This window comes from Nesoenas mayeri (assembly GCF_963082525.1).
Source record: "Nesoenas mayeri genome assembly, chromosome: 19".
In the NCBI taxonomy this organism is placed as follows: Eukaryota; Metazoa; Chordata; class Aves; order Columbiformes; family Columbidae; genus Nesoenas; species Nesoenas mayeri.
Window position 1 is genome coordinate 12200749 of NC_137568.1, and position 16023 is coordinate 12216771.

The 16023-nt window shown below is 48.7% G+C and overlaps 1 protein-coding gene across 2 annotated transcripts in view; it reads right to left on the reverse strand.

The window, feature by feature from the left end:
* RPTOR (regulatory associated protein of MTOR complex 1) overlaps positions 1-16023 on the reverse strand; it is an 86263-nt gene that overhangs the window by 65667 nt on the left and 4573 nt on the right. For both annotated transcript variants that reach the window (XM_080356491.1, XM_080356492.1), the window contains exons 2-5: positions 12702-12804; positions 10373-10455; positions 3430-3588; positions 55-201 (exon numbers count right to left, since the gene is read on the reverse strand). In XM_080356491.1, the coding sequence (XP_080212617.1) occupies positions 55-201; positions 3430-3588; positions 10373-10455; positions 12702-12804 (492 nt within the window). The remainder of the gene's footprint in view (positions 1-54; positions 202-3429; positions 3589-10372; positions 10456-12701; positions 12805-16023) is intronic.

Consider the following 16023-nt stretch of genomic DNA (forward strand, 5'->3'; position numbering starts at 1 on the left):
AGCACACCCTGCGAGCCCAGCGCGCCCCGCGAGCCCAGCGCGCCCCGTGCCCACCTCCAGCTCCTGCTCCCGCTGCAGCGCAAACTGCTTGAACGACTTGACGATCAGGCCGGCGTTGGAGCAGTCGTACACGAAGATGGATGGGCTGCCCATCCAGGTCTGCAGGTCGTAGATGGACAGAGGAATATACTGAGTATAGTTCTAGAAGGAAACAAAAGCACTCGGGTTACAAAGAGGCAGAGAAGCAGCAGAACTTTCATTGGGGAGATAGTGAAACAGACACAACAAAACTCCCATTCTGAAATCACTAAATAAAGCATCGACTGAACACTGGGCATATTAATCCAGCCAAATATCAACATCTACTAAGAGCGAGGACTACGAACCCGATTCCAACAGAAGTGACAAGTAGATTCTATCGGGCACTCTTTGAAATTCTAAACTCTGGTATGTCCTGACAACCCCAACCAGCACTTAATGGTCCAATTTGATCTCAAATTTCTGCAACGCTGATGAAGGATGTAAACCAGCTGTCTTTAATTTAACATCAAACACCTTAAACTGAAAACTCCATCAATAAATCAAGACTGATAATTAAGACTGTGCAGCCCATCAGCAGCTGCCTCATCTTACTTTAACGAGATGCTTCATAATTTTATTAGAGTCTTTAACTTCTGCACAACTTCCAGAATTATCCAATAAAAATCAAACCCACCCAAGCCCGCCTCCACCAAAGTAAAGAACCAACAGCTCGGTTTCTGTACATATGGAGTATTTTTCCCTTGTCTTCCACCTTAACCCCCCTAAATAATTGGAGGCAAGAGCCTCCTAAAATACAAGGAGGATCAAACCTGAGACATTTAAAATGAGCTGTGAAGGGCAACACCCTGAACTTGCGCAGAGCTGAACATGTGAACTAAAGCTGATTTCTGCCCTGGGCACCCCCAGAGGCCCCAGCAAACAGCAGGAGTCGAGCTCCAGCGCCGCCCAGCAGCTCCGGCACCACTGGGAGACACACATAACCAACGGCTCTTCACGGGCACGCGTTGTTTTAACGTTATAATGTATACTGCTACAGCTGAGATTGGATTATAGCTCTGATTAATACTGTGGCATTTCAAACCCAAGAGTTTAATGTTCCAACTTTACTGTGGGGTGACATATAACTTACAAAGTTTGCTAATGATATGTAAATGAGATAGTTTGGAGAGAAAAGGAGTGTTAAATGATGGTTTTCTAGCCTGCTTGCTCAGGGTGAGGTTTGGAGCTGCCCGTGCCGCTGTGCCGGGGCTGGGGCACAGCGGGTTCTCAGCACTCACTGCGACTGGGGGCACAGTGGGCTCTGCTCCAGCAGCGCAGCCCCCAGTGTCCCTCTGCCAGCGCTGGTGGGAGCGACGCGACACACAGCGACACCAGAGACAGACCAGAGCCGACTGCACAGCCAGGGGCTTCAGCAACTCAAAAATATCAAAAAAAAACAACAACAAAAAGCCCTATTCAGATTTTACAGAGAAGTTGCCTGAAATGTCAGAATAAAACATCTCTGCAGTCAGGGGGTTTTGATTTTTACCTTTCTGAAACCACTGCTGGGATTTTGGTAGCAAGTGAAACTAGAAAAAGAACATTGCTTCTTATTTATTAATACAACAGCACACACAATAAATACACAAAAAGCACGTTACTGCACCTTCAACATCTGGAAGAATGGCCACCCCCACGGCCACCCCACAGCCACCTCCATGGCCACCCCACGGCCGCCCCACGGCCACCTCCATGGCCAGCCCCACGGCCACCTCATGGCCACCTCCACGGCCACCCCCACGGCCACCCCCACGGCCACCTCCACGGTCACCCCACGCACGGCAGCTCTGCCCCCTGGGCTCTCCCAGGATGGCCCAGCAGAGCCCAGCTCAGGCTGAGCGAGACGTAAATCGCTTCCAAAGGACTTAACAGGAACACGATGGTGATGCACATCTTGTGTTTCATGTTCTGTTAGCAGCAGAATTTGCTCCTGACAATGCACACATTTCATGGCTTTTTGTACAACAGCAAGACAGAACAGACCCAGGAAAAGGATGTTTTCAACATAATTGCTCCTTCCAAAGCACGGTATATTTTCTCTTCCCGTCTCCTACCAAAACCGAAGCAATACCCACGGGTGTGCTCCCCAGAGATGTCTCTGAGGCTGCAAAGCTTCCTCGGCGGGTTGCTGCGTTCAGCTGCTGCGCGGGGATCGCTGAGCCGCATGGAATCCCAGGCCGGGACACGGCAGGAACACGTCAGTCCATCCCCTGCCCCTTGTCAACTGATTCCATCAGCTACATCAGCAGACAGTTCTCAGAGAGCAGATAATAAAATGTAGCAGGAAGCATTCTCCTTCTATTTCCATTTTAAACATCAGTTCAGACAGAGCACCAACTGTGCAAGGGCTAAATTAAATTTAAAATACCAACCCTTGAGAAATTAAGGGGAAGATATTAATGGTCTGATACTATGTGAACTTTCTCCAGCATAATTACAGTGTGCTCCTACAGCACTCCATCTCCGGGCTGCCTCTGACCGCCTGGCACGTGGTGCAAGGTTTATTAATAAATGACGTCCCCTCTGCCGTCGCCCATATCAGCCCTGTAACCACTCACACCGGCTTTATGGGAGGAAAAATAGAAGGGAAAGGAAAAATGAGCATCTCCAGCGCAGGAACAAAGGCACAGGGAGACGCCCGGGCAGACCCTGCGGATTCACCGCTCCTGAACCACACCAGCCCCGCAGCTCCTGCCAAACCCGCCCCACGGGTCCCACGGGACACGGGAGGATGCTGAGCCCGGCCCCACGGGAACACAGGACAACACAGATGCACCAGAATAAAGTGATGCCCTCTTGCACTTTCTCCCTCACCTTCTATCCTGCTCTTTCAAATTACCACTGAATGCTCGTTCAATTATAGAAATAATACATGTGAAGTGTGAGAAAAGAAGCTCAATAAGCTCCCAAAATAAAATAGGAGCATATCTATGATAATGAATGCAAGTCCTATGTCAGATGAATGTACTTCCAGCTACAAGCACAATGTCCCAGTTTCCTAAGACTCCATTTTAATTCAGTTACCTGTAAAAGAGACTAAACGGCCGAACTACAGGGAAAGCAAAGTACACGTGGGTCACACAGAACCACTGGAAGGCTACACTGGGAATCCCTGGAAGGCTACACTGGGAATCACTGGAAGGCTACACTGGGAATCCCTGGAAGGCTGCTGCATGTCATCGACACAGCTGCACAAAGTGTGGCTGAGCGCTGTGGCCAAGCAGGAACCAAACCGATTTTACACCAAATGCATTTTCAGCCTGAGAGTTCAGCTGTTCTCTAGCAAACGTTCCAGGTACACACACGGCAGTGGAGAGGGAGCTGCTCGGCACTGCTGCGCAGACGCACCTTGTTGAAGACCCAGATCTCGCCGTTCACCGTGGGCCTGGGGACGCCGTGCCCGTTGTAGTGGAACAGGACCCGCTCCTCCTTGGCGTTGCGGCGCAGGGACGTGCACAGCTTCTTAACCTCGTCCACCGTAGGGTCGAGGCTCTGCTTGTACCTGGCCTAGTAACATGAAACATAAGATATTCATTTCAAGCGTAAAAACAAATCTGTTGAAGATGCAGGCAGCTACTTGAGACAGAAGCATGTATATAAACTGCTTATGTTGGAGAAAGAAAACATTAAACATTTCCTGCCGAGCTGAATAAACAAAATATGCCTGCTGTGGTGTGTGGGCTGCACACGGTACCCACACGGGGCTGGCCCGGCCCAGCCCACCCAGGATCGCCAGCACTCCAAGTGCCTTAGGAAGGTCAAATACACTTTCAATGTCAGCCAGCCTCAAAAATAACCCTGCGCAATTCTCTAATCCTCCAGTTCCTGCCCTGTACATCTCCAACTGAACAGAGTTCCCTCGTAAAGACAGACGCTGTATAAATCAGATACTCCGTAAACCCCAAATCTCAGACTGAAATGCACCAAAGTGGCTTTTTTTGAAGCAAGGCCAAAAAACAACAAAACGTCTTTCGACTGTCCTTTGACCGATAAAAGCCTGTTTATTCCTCTGCTCCAGAACTGCAGAGAGACCGGGAACCCAGAATCACAATGGCTTAAAAAATGAGAGCCAATGTATTGAAACAAAGAACCCAGTTTATGAGCAGGACAATTGTACACGTCTCTACAAAAACCTGCTACTGAGAGCCTGTTTATAAACTCAATAAAAGTCTCAGAAGTTTGGGCTTTTCAGCTTTTCTTCTATGACAGCCAAAGATAAGAAAGTCTTAAAATACTACAGCAAAAGAGGATGAAGCACTTTATTTAATATAAAAATGTTTTGCTTATCTGTGAAGCTTGAAAAATAGACACCATGCTGCTCGATTAACATTCAGCATCCCAAGCCAAGAGGCAAGACGGGTACAATGAATGGCATCGTTTACATGATCACAACCACAGAGCAAAGCAAGCGGAAGGAGAAAAAGCCATTAAGCAAGAACCGGTGACGTGCCAGATTCATCGTGCTGGGAGCGAGGAGCGGAGGCGGCACGCGGCGCGGGTCCCGGCCCTCCCGCTCCCTTCGGGTTGTTATCGAGGTGCTGATCTGCACAAACGTGCTCCTTAAATCACTCTGCCCGCCGGCACCTTCACACACACCGCAACCACAGCGGCTGCCGAGTCCTCCGCTCCCTTCCATCCAAAGGAGAACGCACTCATGGGAACGCTCCTCACGTCCCTGCAGCATAAATATTAAATACAGCTCACAATTAATGGAGGTGAATTCATACGCTAAAACCAGAGTCTGTAGATCTAAAGATCCAAACTGTAAACTTCTTATTTGCGCATTGAGAAACACGAGGCTGAGAAGAATGGAAAGCAGAGGGAGCTGTAAATGAGCACGGCTGGAGTTCCCTCTGCCAGCCCAGGACCCCCACACGTGTTCGCTGCACATCACTCACGCGCGGGCGACACCAAACAGGCACCGAGGAACAAACCGCACCAGGCGGTGGCTTTGCTTTTTCCTCTAAAAGGTACCGTCAAGACCCAGAACGGGAAAATAAAACAGTTTGGGGCTAATTACCAAGTGCATTAGCTAGATGGTTTTGCCCTGGTCATTAAGGAGGATTCTCTGAAGGTGTGACCTATCAAAACTGTATCACTTCCTTACTCGAGACAAGAGCAACACTCTGGCTCTATCTGGTTTGCTAACTTGAAAATATTAATTACAGTGAAGATGGATATTGAAGTTTAAATGCTAAACTAAGCCACAATGAAGACACTCGCAAGTCTTGGGCAAATCCTCTGTGGACATTTGGTTGCACCACACTCTGATGCTTGTCCAGAAAGAAGCTCCGGCTGTTCCACACGAGACCGTTCGCACACCCGGGTCTGCAGAGCCCTTGGCCAGCGCTGCCTGGACGAATAGCGGGTCAGTGCGATGGAGCTGCACCTCTAATCGCCAGGGATCCACCCGCGCACCGACACAAAGACAAGGTATTTTTAAACAGGTCACACAGAGGCTGGGCGGTAATTACAGAAAAACGTTAATCAGATCTGAGCAGGCAGAGCTGCTTATCTCGTTCAAGAAGCCTGTCTAACATCAGGTCTTTCTTCACATCTTCAGACAAACCGACGTGAGGAGCACAGGGGTCAGATGCAAACACGCTGGAGCACACGGACCTCGCTGGCTGCTGACTCCGGCCTCACCGCGACGCCAGAACACCAAACAAACCAGAGGAGTTCCCCGTGTGAACGGACCTGATTGTCAGGAGATGACGGAAAGCAGAGCGAGAGAAGGCACGGTCACTGAACGATCCCCTTCAAACAGCGTTTCAGCTGTCACAACGTTTGTTGCTGTTGTTGCTTGTTGTTACACGCTCCTACATCTGCAGAGCAGGGAGACCAATACAAGTCTTCCCGTTTTGCATTTTCCCCTTTGGAATTCTACAATGTTTCTTTTGCAGGATCAATTAGTATTTGCTGTTGTTTTAAAAGAAAAACCCTACAGAAATAAAGGAAAAGTATGACTCACAGAGAGAGCAATAATTAGGTCATGTGTTCAATTAGTTCTCATGCTTAACTAGTTACTCTTTAGGAAATGCTCAACCTTTGATGTGCGGCAGGCAACTCACCAATTAATTAGGCAGAAGGAAGCAATGCAAGGAATGAAACCTCAGAGCACAGAGATCGCTAATGAGAGAAACAACAGCATCAACAACAGAAAACATGCACTAAAAGGTAGAGGTTTAAATTATCTGTTTCAAGCATCTTGGCTGTACTTCCTTTGAAATTAAGAGAGAGATGCTGGGAAGCGGAGCAGAGGGCGGCAGGAGCCGCGCCGGCTGCAAACGCAGCGCTGCTGCCTTGAAGACTTGCCAAAAACCTCCCACTACCCGCACCGGAGGAGACGTCTCCTCGGAGCCCGCGACGCGGCGCTGACGTGAGCTGCAAGACGCAGCGTACGAGACTGGATTAGGGAAAAAAGGAAACTCCTTTATTGGAAAACCTGCATAGTTAAGCACAATGGGACATACACACTGTGGGAATCTCCATCTGGCACCAACAGCTTGGGAAAAAGGTAATAAATATATAGTGACGGCTCATCTAGCGACCACTGATGGGCGGCACACACCAAGGAGCGGGCACAGCTACCGGGGCTGGTACCGGTTCCCGACGCCACCGTCAAACATCGCTGCGGCCGCTCCTCCACCATCGTCACCCTCTGAACTCAGGAGAAACGGCTACAACCACGTACGTTAAACGGGCTGGAAAGACCGAAAACACGCCGAGATGTGCCAGCCTAAGGCGCTCAGATTCGCGACGGCCTATCTCTTGTTAAGGGACACTAACGCAGGTAAGAAAGCGTCCAAAAGAGAACGGCATGCGGAACAGCAGGAAAGCTGCTGTGTGACAAGCGTCCACACGTCACCGCACCATCCTTGTGACTGGGGCTGCTGCGGGTGCAGACTTTCTCAAAGGCCAAAATTGGCTTTCGAGCCACCCTTCCCGAAGGCTTTTGAAGAGTTTGTATAACCTCATCTTACAGATTCCCCCAGCCCTTGCCCTGGCTGGGATTTTCATCCCCCTCCATAGTTCTCCTTCACTCAGTTTAAAGAAACTGGACAAAGGCCACAACTAACAAAAAAATAGAAAAAAACCCTATCATTTCATGTAAATTTAATAAGTATATTTCATACCAGATGCTGAATTATGTAAACTGTACATCACTCAACCTACAGTTCTGCCTTGGGCTACACAGCCCCGTTCTCAAAGACACGTATGAGGAATGGAAACGACATTGTCTAGGGAGGGTAAAGGCAAGAATGAAATGTCCATCCCGGGCAAGGGAGGGGAGGGAAGAAAACACCTGGGACCTTCCAGGAATGGCACCAGCAACCCGGCGCAGCGCAGATCCTCGGGCTCTGCACTGCACAGGGACTGTGCCTCACGGGGTAACGGGGGCTTTTCAGCACTGCACCCAGCAGCAGGGCAGTGTGTGCCACTGCCAGCACTGCACCCAGCCCCGGGGCAGTGTGTGCCACTGCCAGCACTGCACCCAGCAGCAGGGCAGTGTGTGCCACTGCCAGCACTGCACCCAGCCCCGGGGCAGTGTGTGCCACTGCCAGCACTGCACCCAACAGCAGGGCAGTGTGTGCCACTGCCAGCACTGCACCCAGCAGCAGGGCAGTGTGTGCTGTCAGCACTGCACCCAACAGCGGGGCAGCGTGTGCCACTGCCAGCACTGCACCCAGCAGCGGGGCAGTGTGTGCCACTGCCAGCACTGCACCCAGCAGCGGGGCAGTGTGTGCTGCCACCAGAGCCCTGTGGGGCTGTTCCCCCCCACATAGGCCAGGCTTTGACTCTTCCCCCCGACACAGGCCAGGCTTTGGCTTTTCCCCCCCACATAGGCCAGGCTTTACAGGTCCTGTGCTGGAACTCTCACTACCTTTCCCTCCTTTCATTCTCAGCTGCTTAACCGGCCCCTTTTATCCCTGTCACTGAGCCTGCTTTCCAGATTACCCTCAGCTTTAACCCCTTCCATGCCCAGTGAAACTCAAACCCCGTGGTCCTCGGTAATCTCAGAGAAGAGCTGTCTGTTTTTTTCTTTCCACCTTTTCACTAGCACCTACATCATCTGTGCCCCAAACCGCAAGAACTCGCACTTGTTCAAAGTTCGTTCCAAAGACAGATAAAGCCTACAGCTTTGCCATCTCTGCCCTCTCCCCAGTACAATTTTCATTAGAGAATTGCAATGAAATGACTGGATATTGTTTAACTGCAGTATTGTGCAGATGAAACAGCGGCTGAGGTGGTTTTTACTCCCGCAGCACACAAATTTATGTAGCTACACAACAATAAAGCAAAGTCTTAAATTTAATCTGAACAAATACTTCGAGCAATGGCAAGCTGATAAATTATTTAGAACGGGGCTCAATAAGAGCTGGAAGGAAATATTCATCAGCTGTGCAGCCTGGGAGCTGCCAAAACAAAGAATTTCTACGCTTCCCGCTTTCAAGGCTTTTGCACCCGAACGGGCAGGTGTCGGAGCGCTGTCCCGCAGCTCCCAGCACCGAGGACTGCGCCGGAGCCGCTGTCACGGGCGCTTCCCAGCGGCTCCCACCGCCGGGATCCAGCCCCCAGCACCGCCCGTGCATCCCCACCGCGCCGCGGCCCTACAGCCCCAATATCGGCTGCTTCAGGACATTCTAATGATTTGGTCTCTTTTTCAGACTGCCTCATTTTTGCCAAATCGTCCCCCATCAATTCTTCAACTATTCCAAAACACCGAGAAACAGGCAAAACTCAATGTATTAGTATTTATATGAAAGGGCTGGGAAATTCAATAATGTTCCTATTGTTTTATTGCAGATGGCACATCAACTTCTCTTTATTACTGCAGAAAACTCAAGAGCCCTGTGGAGTGCAATAAAACGGTACGTGCTCAGCTTCGCAATGTTTCCAAGGGCCGTGATTTACCGGGAGGAACGCGGCACCTCGCAGGCAAACAGCTGAGCGGGTAAGGGGGTAACGGCCCGACCGCGGGGCCGCCCGCTGCTCCCTCGGCCCGCGCTCCGTGCGTACACACCTGCTGCCAGGGACGGGACTAAAGGGTCCTTTTCAGCCCTGCACCACCAGGGTTTATTCTCCTCCTTGATTTCAGACACTATTTGAATTTTCAGTCACCCTACCCAGAGAACAGGAAAACACCCCGGTATCTTCCCATTACAGACCATACTCCCAAGCTATACAGCAACCGACATCACAGAGACATCTGGTAAGTTTAGACTTTAAATAAGATAGAGAGCAATGTCAGAAATAGGACATATAGTCCTGATGCTGACAAAAATGCACATCAGTATTATTATTACTGAAGACAATCTAAAAGGAAGAGAAGAGACAACATCTCCTTAAAAAAATGAAGACAGGTTAGTACGCACACCACATCAAAAAGAAAAAAACATAAAGCAAATCTCTGGGTAGATTCATTGAGGGAAGTTACCATTTCTGTTTGGGTTACACACTACACGCCTATAATGATAAATTTATGATTTAGTAGTCAATAGTCCAGGCACTTTGAAGAGGAGCGTTTTGACCCAAGCTGCTCGAGCACACAGATAAGGACACGAATGCACTGGGAACATCTCCAGCAAAGAGGATTCTACAGTCTGGTCTCTGCATCGGTCTGAAAACACCGCAGACTCCAGACTCACTGCTTAGTCTTTCTGTAGTTTATTTCCTGAGACACAGGGAACTATGGACACCGAAATTCACAAAACACTTGGCAGTGTGAATGAGATGATACAAACCAGGAACTAAATGGTAACTTGGGTGTTTGTTTGTCTCGGGCTTTGTTACTACTGCTCAAAACACATTTCAAAACACACACACACACGACACTTCAGCTAGAATGGCAGTTACTAAAGCTCTGAAATGATGTTTTACAACAAAACCAAAAGCCTTCCTCAGCTACTAACTGCACAACACGCCTTTGTTCCAAAGGATAAACCAGCACTGGTGAGCACCGGGACACGCGGCTGGAACCGGCTGAGCCCAACCACATTGGTACAACAGAAGAAACTATAAACTCAGCGTGAAAAGCTTCAGAACATCTCAAAAATACAGTAATGTCGGAGGAATGTAAATTAAAAAAAACAGAAACCCAGTAGGACTTATGCCGTGAAGCAACCAGCCCAGCCCACAGCACGCGCTGCCAGGGGGACACCGGCGGGGACGCCATCCAGTCTGACCAGCGCAGGGGCTGGTTGGCGCTGGTGGAAGGAGGAAGCGAGCACGGCCGCAGCCACAGCACGTACAGGGGCCAGAGCGGCCGCGGGGGACGCGCAACACCTACCCGCGGCTGCCAGTTCTCGTACTGCTTCTGCAGGTTGGCACCGATGGTCTCCAGAGCTTTCTGAGGGCCCATGGACAGCGGATCTAGGAAACACAACACAGATGAGGAGTCTGGACCGCAACTGAACAATGTGCATTTCAGCCTCGAGCTCCTCCACGTCCCGTGCCTGTGAAATCCAGAGGAACAAGCTGGGAGACCCAGCTCTGCCCCACGGCTCTGCCCCATGGCAAGACCCATGGCTCAGACCCACGGCAGGACCCACGGCTGTGCAGAAGAAAGCGCCCAAAGGCTCCAGACGTGCCCCTGCAGAGCCTGCTGGCACCAGAGATCCTTTACTGCGGGTTTAGTGCAGGTTCCTTCCATGCATTCCATTTCAAATTCACAGACATCACATTCTTCCTGGAACTTATTTGGCTGCAATGGCCCCAAATTATACCCAAATTCTTCCTTCAGGTAGAAATTAAAATACCATAAAGACTGTCAAATTGGGAAGATTTATCTCACTAGGGTAATAAATAAGATTTTGTTTTTAAAGACAGGAGAAGCATAACATTTGTTTCTTTTAATAGTGAAAAAAGGTTTCTATAGTAAATAATGAAAATTTAAATGAGTCAAATATTTGATGATAAACATTTTTCTTTATGAATTCAAAAGCCTGCTTCATTTGCTTCCAACGCTTACTGCTGCAGAGACCATACACCATTTGTAATTGTTAAGAAGTTAATTTTATCACCAGATAATCACCACCATCCATACATACCAATACACACTGCTTCACCACATCTTCTGCTACTCGATATGCCATTGCCTACTGCTCAAATTGAAGAGTGGACACAAAAAATAGCATAAACACACCAGGTTTTTTTTTTGAGTCCTTCAAAAGGACCAAACTGAACTTCAGAAAGAGGAATTGAAAATACTTCCCGTGCACTTTGATGCAGGGGAATGCAGTTTGTGGCCTCCGGAGCGCCTTCAGAGTAATTAGCGTTATTAACAATACGCTTTAGACAATAATAAAGCACACGGGTGCCATTCCAAGAGCCAAACATCGGAAACGAGTTATTTTCCTGAGCACAGGTCCTGGCAGGTGCTGTGTGACCTGTGGCGGGTCTGGGCAGCGGGGTCCCCATGGGGTCCCCGTGGGGCGGCAGCGATGGCCCTGCAGCGACCGCAGAGCTCCCGAGTGCCGCAGGACACCCCCGATCTGCTCCTGAGACTGTTGGGGGGAAGAATTAAAAACAAGGGGTATTTTTGCAATTACCTTTTACAGAAATTCCAAGTTGGCTAGAAATGGAAATGAGTACTTGTGTGTATATACGCACTAAAAATTTAATTAAAAAACTGCATTCAGAATTCTCTTTGTTGATGATAATCACTAATAACTTTATTTTAATGACTCTGCAATGCTCCTCATTCTCTTTGCTCTCCACTTGTGTAGCCATGAGAAATGAGAGCTGTTCTCTCCACTGAATACATGATATTCGTTAGCACTTGCTCATGGCTTTTTAACTGCTTTAAAGTCATCAGCATTTTTACATTAAAAAATGCGATGCTATGATTCATAAAGCAGGTGAGGTAAGGATAGAAATGAGGCGTTCTGAAGGTTTTCAGATAAATTCTGTGTGTGCGATGATTCACCTGCATCTGCAGCCCCGGTGTAGGATCACGGTGCTCTGCATGTCACTTGCTGAACACTGAACATTTTCAATTTCTAGATAAAACCCAAATCTCTCTTAGAAAACCTTCTTACACACGGAATTTCCTTCTAATATTTCTTCAGATTTGTCTCATCTTGATAATTGGACTTGATCTCCAAAACCAAGGGAACTCCTAATTCCTTAACAAAAAACTAGGCATTTAGGCCAACCCTGCAGCGAAGCAGCAAGTCCACGTGCTGGAATTATTTCCAAGACATCCTTGGGCACAACTCCAGCTCTTCTGAACTGGTGATCCCAACTACAACAGCCGCAGAGCTGTGAAGTCCATGCACTTTACAGAAGTCCCGCTCCATGGCACGTTAAACCTCCGCATATCACAGCACTCTAACGATGATACTCCTCAGAGATTTCCTTAGATATTTATAAACCTACAACAATTAAAAGCAAGCTAAAGAGCTGATTAACAGCTTGTTTTCCTGCATGTCACCTCATTTTAGAACAAAGCAGGAGCCGAGCTACGGCAGCAGTTACTGCGGGATGCTGCGGGAGCTCGCACACCAGGGAGATCGACGCCCATCTCCTTGGGCGCTGGTTTGGGCCCCGGAACACGCAGCCTGGAGCCAAGTGAACAATAGAGCAGCTGAGACCCGCCCCGGCAGGCCAGGACTCACCGATCCAGCACTCCAGCCGGGCACAGGGAGTTGTCTTCACCACATCAGGAGGGTCCACACCAACATTGAGGCACAAAACTAAGGCAACGCTCACAGTCTTCATCTGCAAAGAGGGACAAGAAGATGCCGACTTAGTGCGGAAACAACAGCAGTTCTCACTTGTGCTGGAATTTTAGCACTACTATAACTTTTGAAGCGTTTCAAAGCAGCTTTGCTACCTGCTCTTTACCAGGGACTATTTTAAGCAAGGCATGACTGATTACATTTTTGTCTCTTCTTTTTTTTTAAATAGAACAGTCCTTAGACTTTAGGTTACTATTTTTATTATTATTTCCAAAGCCCATTCTTCTTTCACAGGGCATGAAAATGGATATCACTGGACTTCTGCTACTCAAATTGGTCACTGTCAAACTGAAATACATTATTAAAACACAAGAATATGATATTCAGGGTCCCTGATCAATATTAGAATATAGTCTGTCCTCTCTAATATTGAAACTAAAAGCATTGCAAGGAAGAAATACCCAAGTGACCAACCCAAGCATTACAAAATGTTGAGTCCATTTTTTCCCTTCGCGTGTCAGTTATCTTGGCTCTTCTTATTCAGGACAAACATTAGGCCAGATTTCCAGACTGAGAAATGCTCGTACCCATCTCTCTTGGGACTCTTCATTGGCCAGCAAGCTCAGTTCTGCCCGCTTGTTCAGTAAATGCCTTCCCTTCCTAAGACCTTTTTTTGGACATTTTTCTCCATATACACGTACAGAGATTTAGTAAAAGCCTCTCAGCCAAAAGGCCCAACCAGCTTGGAGTCCCACAGACACCTCCAAGCCAGCCAGGGTTTGGAGCCGTTCCATTGAACATCACACATTTCCCAAACCCTGAGCAGTAACAGCAGCATTTAGCAACAGGAAACATTGTTCTCCCTTTGGAGTTTCAGTTGCAGATCATTCTGCAACACCCCGAAAATCAAGTGTTCTCTTCCCCAAGCCCCATGGGAGGTTCACACGCCGCCCCACGGCCCCTCACGCGGGCACCTCCCAGCAAGCCAGCCCTGGGGTGACGGGAGATGGGAACAAACCCCAGCTCCCTGGGACCTCCCATCTCAGGCTCCAGCTGACAGGTGACAAGTGGCCATCTGGCCGGGAGCTCTAGCAGCACGGGCACTGTTCCCACAATGCTGAGGAACACCAGTCCGCAAATCTGCTGCTGAAAACATCAAACAGGCAGACAAACCCCGAACTTCCTGACCCACGGCATTGCACAGCTGCACACAAAACAGGAAAGGCTTCTGCAGGGAGCCACCCAGGACACACCACACACGTACACGACTCGTCTGTCCCCGGTGACCAGGAATGCAGGCCCTGCTGCACACGTGGAGTGTGATGCGCTGCCCCTTGAGCCGTCACTTCCACCACCGAGCTCGAATTTGGTACCGTTCTACACTCACTCTGCACCACACTGAGTGAGATGGATGAGAACCAAGTGCTGCTCTGCTTTTTAATCTATCTTTCCTTTAGTGGGTCAAATACCTGAAGAAGAGCGATGTGCCAGTCCTCTCCAGTTCACCTGGAACATCTGCAAGCTGAAACATCTCAAAATGAAGAGCTTTCAGTTCCAAGGAAGCTTTTTTATAGGAAGTTTAAGACAAATTAATTGTTATGAAAAAAATAATCTCAGCATGCTTCTCCACAGCGATAAAAATAGTAGAATGCAAAGAAATGCTTCAAGGTACCATGAATAATTCAAGGTCTCTGCAGGCAGCCTTCAGCCATCTGTAGCCCCACAGGTCGGGTCCCGCTGGGCCGCAGTGACACACACACTCCACTCCTGACCGACTCCTCCTCAGTGTCTGTTTGCTTTTTCTGACCCCTGTATTCCCCACTAATACTATGGATTTTCTTCGGAGGTTTCTGATGTCCAACATGTTCGTTTAGCCGGCGAATGCAGGTCCTACACAAAGCCCGAGAGCAGCCAGTAACGCAAAACAGCTCCTGTAACACAGGCTTTACCTGTCGGCTCCAGTGTGTCCTGTTTCAGCCCTGCTTGTGCTTGTGGAGCCATCGCTGCTGTCACTCGGTACCCAACACACACAGACACGTTTCTGTGCACGTGTCCTCGGGCTGAGCGACATCAGAGCTGACAGGAGCCACGGGAGTGCCCAGAACCCCCTCCAGACACGAAACACTCAGCCCAGGAGGCCGATTCACTCTGTCATGGCAAAGCATCAAAACCTTGCTTTTAAACCTCTGCTTAGATGCATACAACCAAAATGGTCTTTTCTTGTCCCTGCCACTCATTTCTTAAAAATAATGAAAAACAATAGAAAGCGAATATTTTACTTGTATGGTCTTTGCTTTCTTTATACAACATGCAAAAGGAATCAACAAGAGACATTTTCTAGCTGATATTCCTCGTCTGCTCCGTGACGGCGGCTTTCCTCGCCCTCAGCACAGCCCTGCATCTGCTTTGCATTCTGTGCAGGCTCCTTTCCATCGCTCCAGCACGTTCCACTCCTGTCTGGCACCGTCTTTAACAAGGTGCTCATCTTCGCACGCACTGACTTACCGCATCTTCAGATCTTCCTTACAAACTATTATTTCAAATCACTCCTAGATGACACTTTTAGATCTTTAACAAGTCAATGATATACGCTACACAATGTATATTTGATCAGGAATCACACTGTCCCATTTAAGCGGAATCCCTGAGCCACAGCCAACTGCAGTAAATTAAAATAACTTCTTAAAATAGGAAGTTTCCTGAGCTTACGGGAACAAGCAGGAGGTAACGATAAGGACAAGATCAAGTCTGTAATCTCAACTGAAGTACCAGGAACACAAAAATGAAAATGTTTGGCTGTGTTTGAGAGCCATATGGTACAGAACACCGTCCCGCTGCATAGATCACCCCGTCACAACACAGCAAGAAAAGCAAAGAAATAGAAACACAGAAGTAAGGCTCCTGGTGAGGGTGTCACTGGTAGCACCGCTGGGACAAAGAGATGAAAGAGAACTCTTGAGGCCCTGAGCCCATCTGCCACCCACTGCATGCCACATCACAGCTCTGTACGAAAGGACGCATTAACACACATCTGGATTTGTTGAGTGTTTCATCAGCTAATTTACTGAGAGAGGCATCTGCAGTACATTCTTCAGAGAAGAACAGAAGAGCAGGACACACACCCTGGGTTTATCAAATGGACTTGGAAATGCAGTTGAAGTTCAGTCAACAGCCTCCCTGTGCTCTCCAGGCTGTGCCAGGAGAACAGTCACCGCTGGACACGGCCGGGTGGATCGAGAACAGTCACCACTGGGTGGGC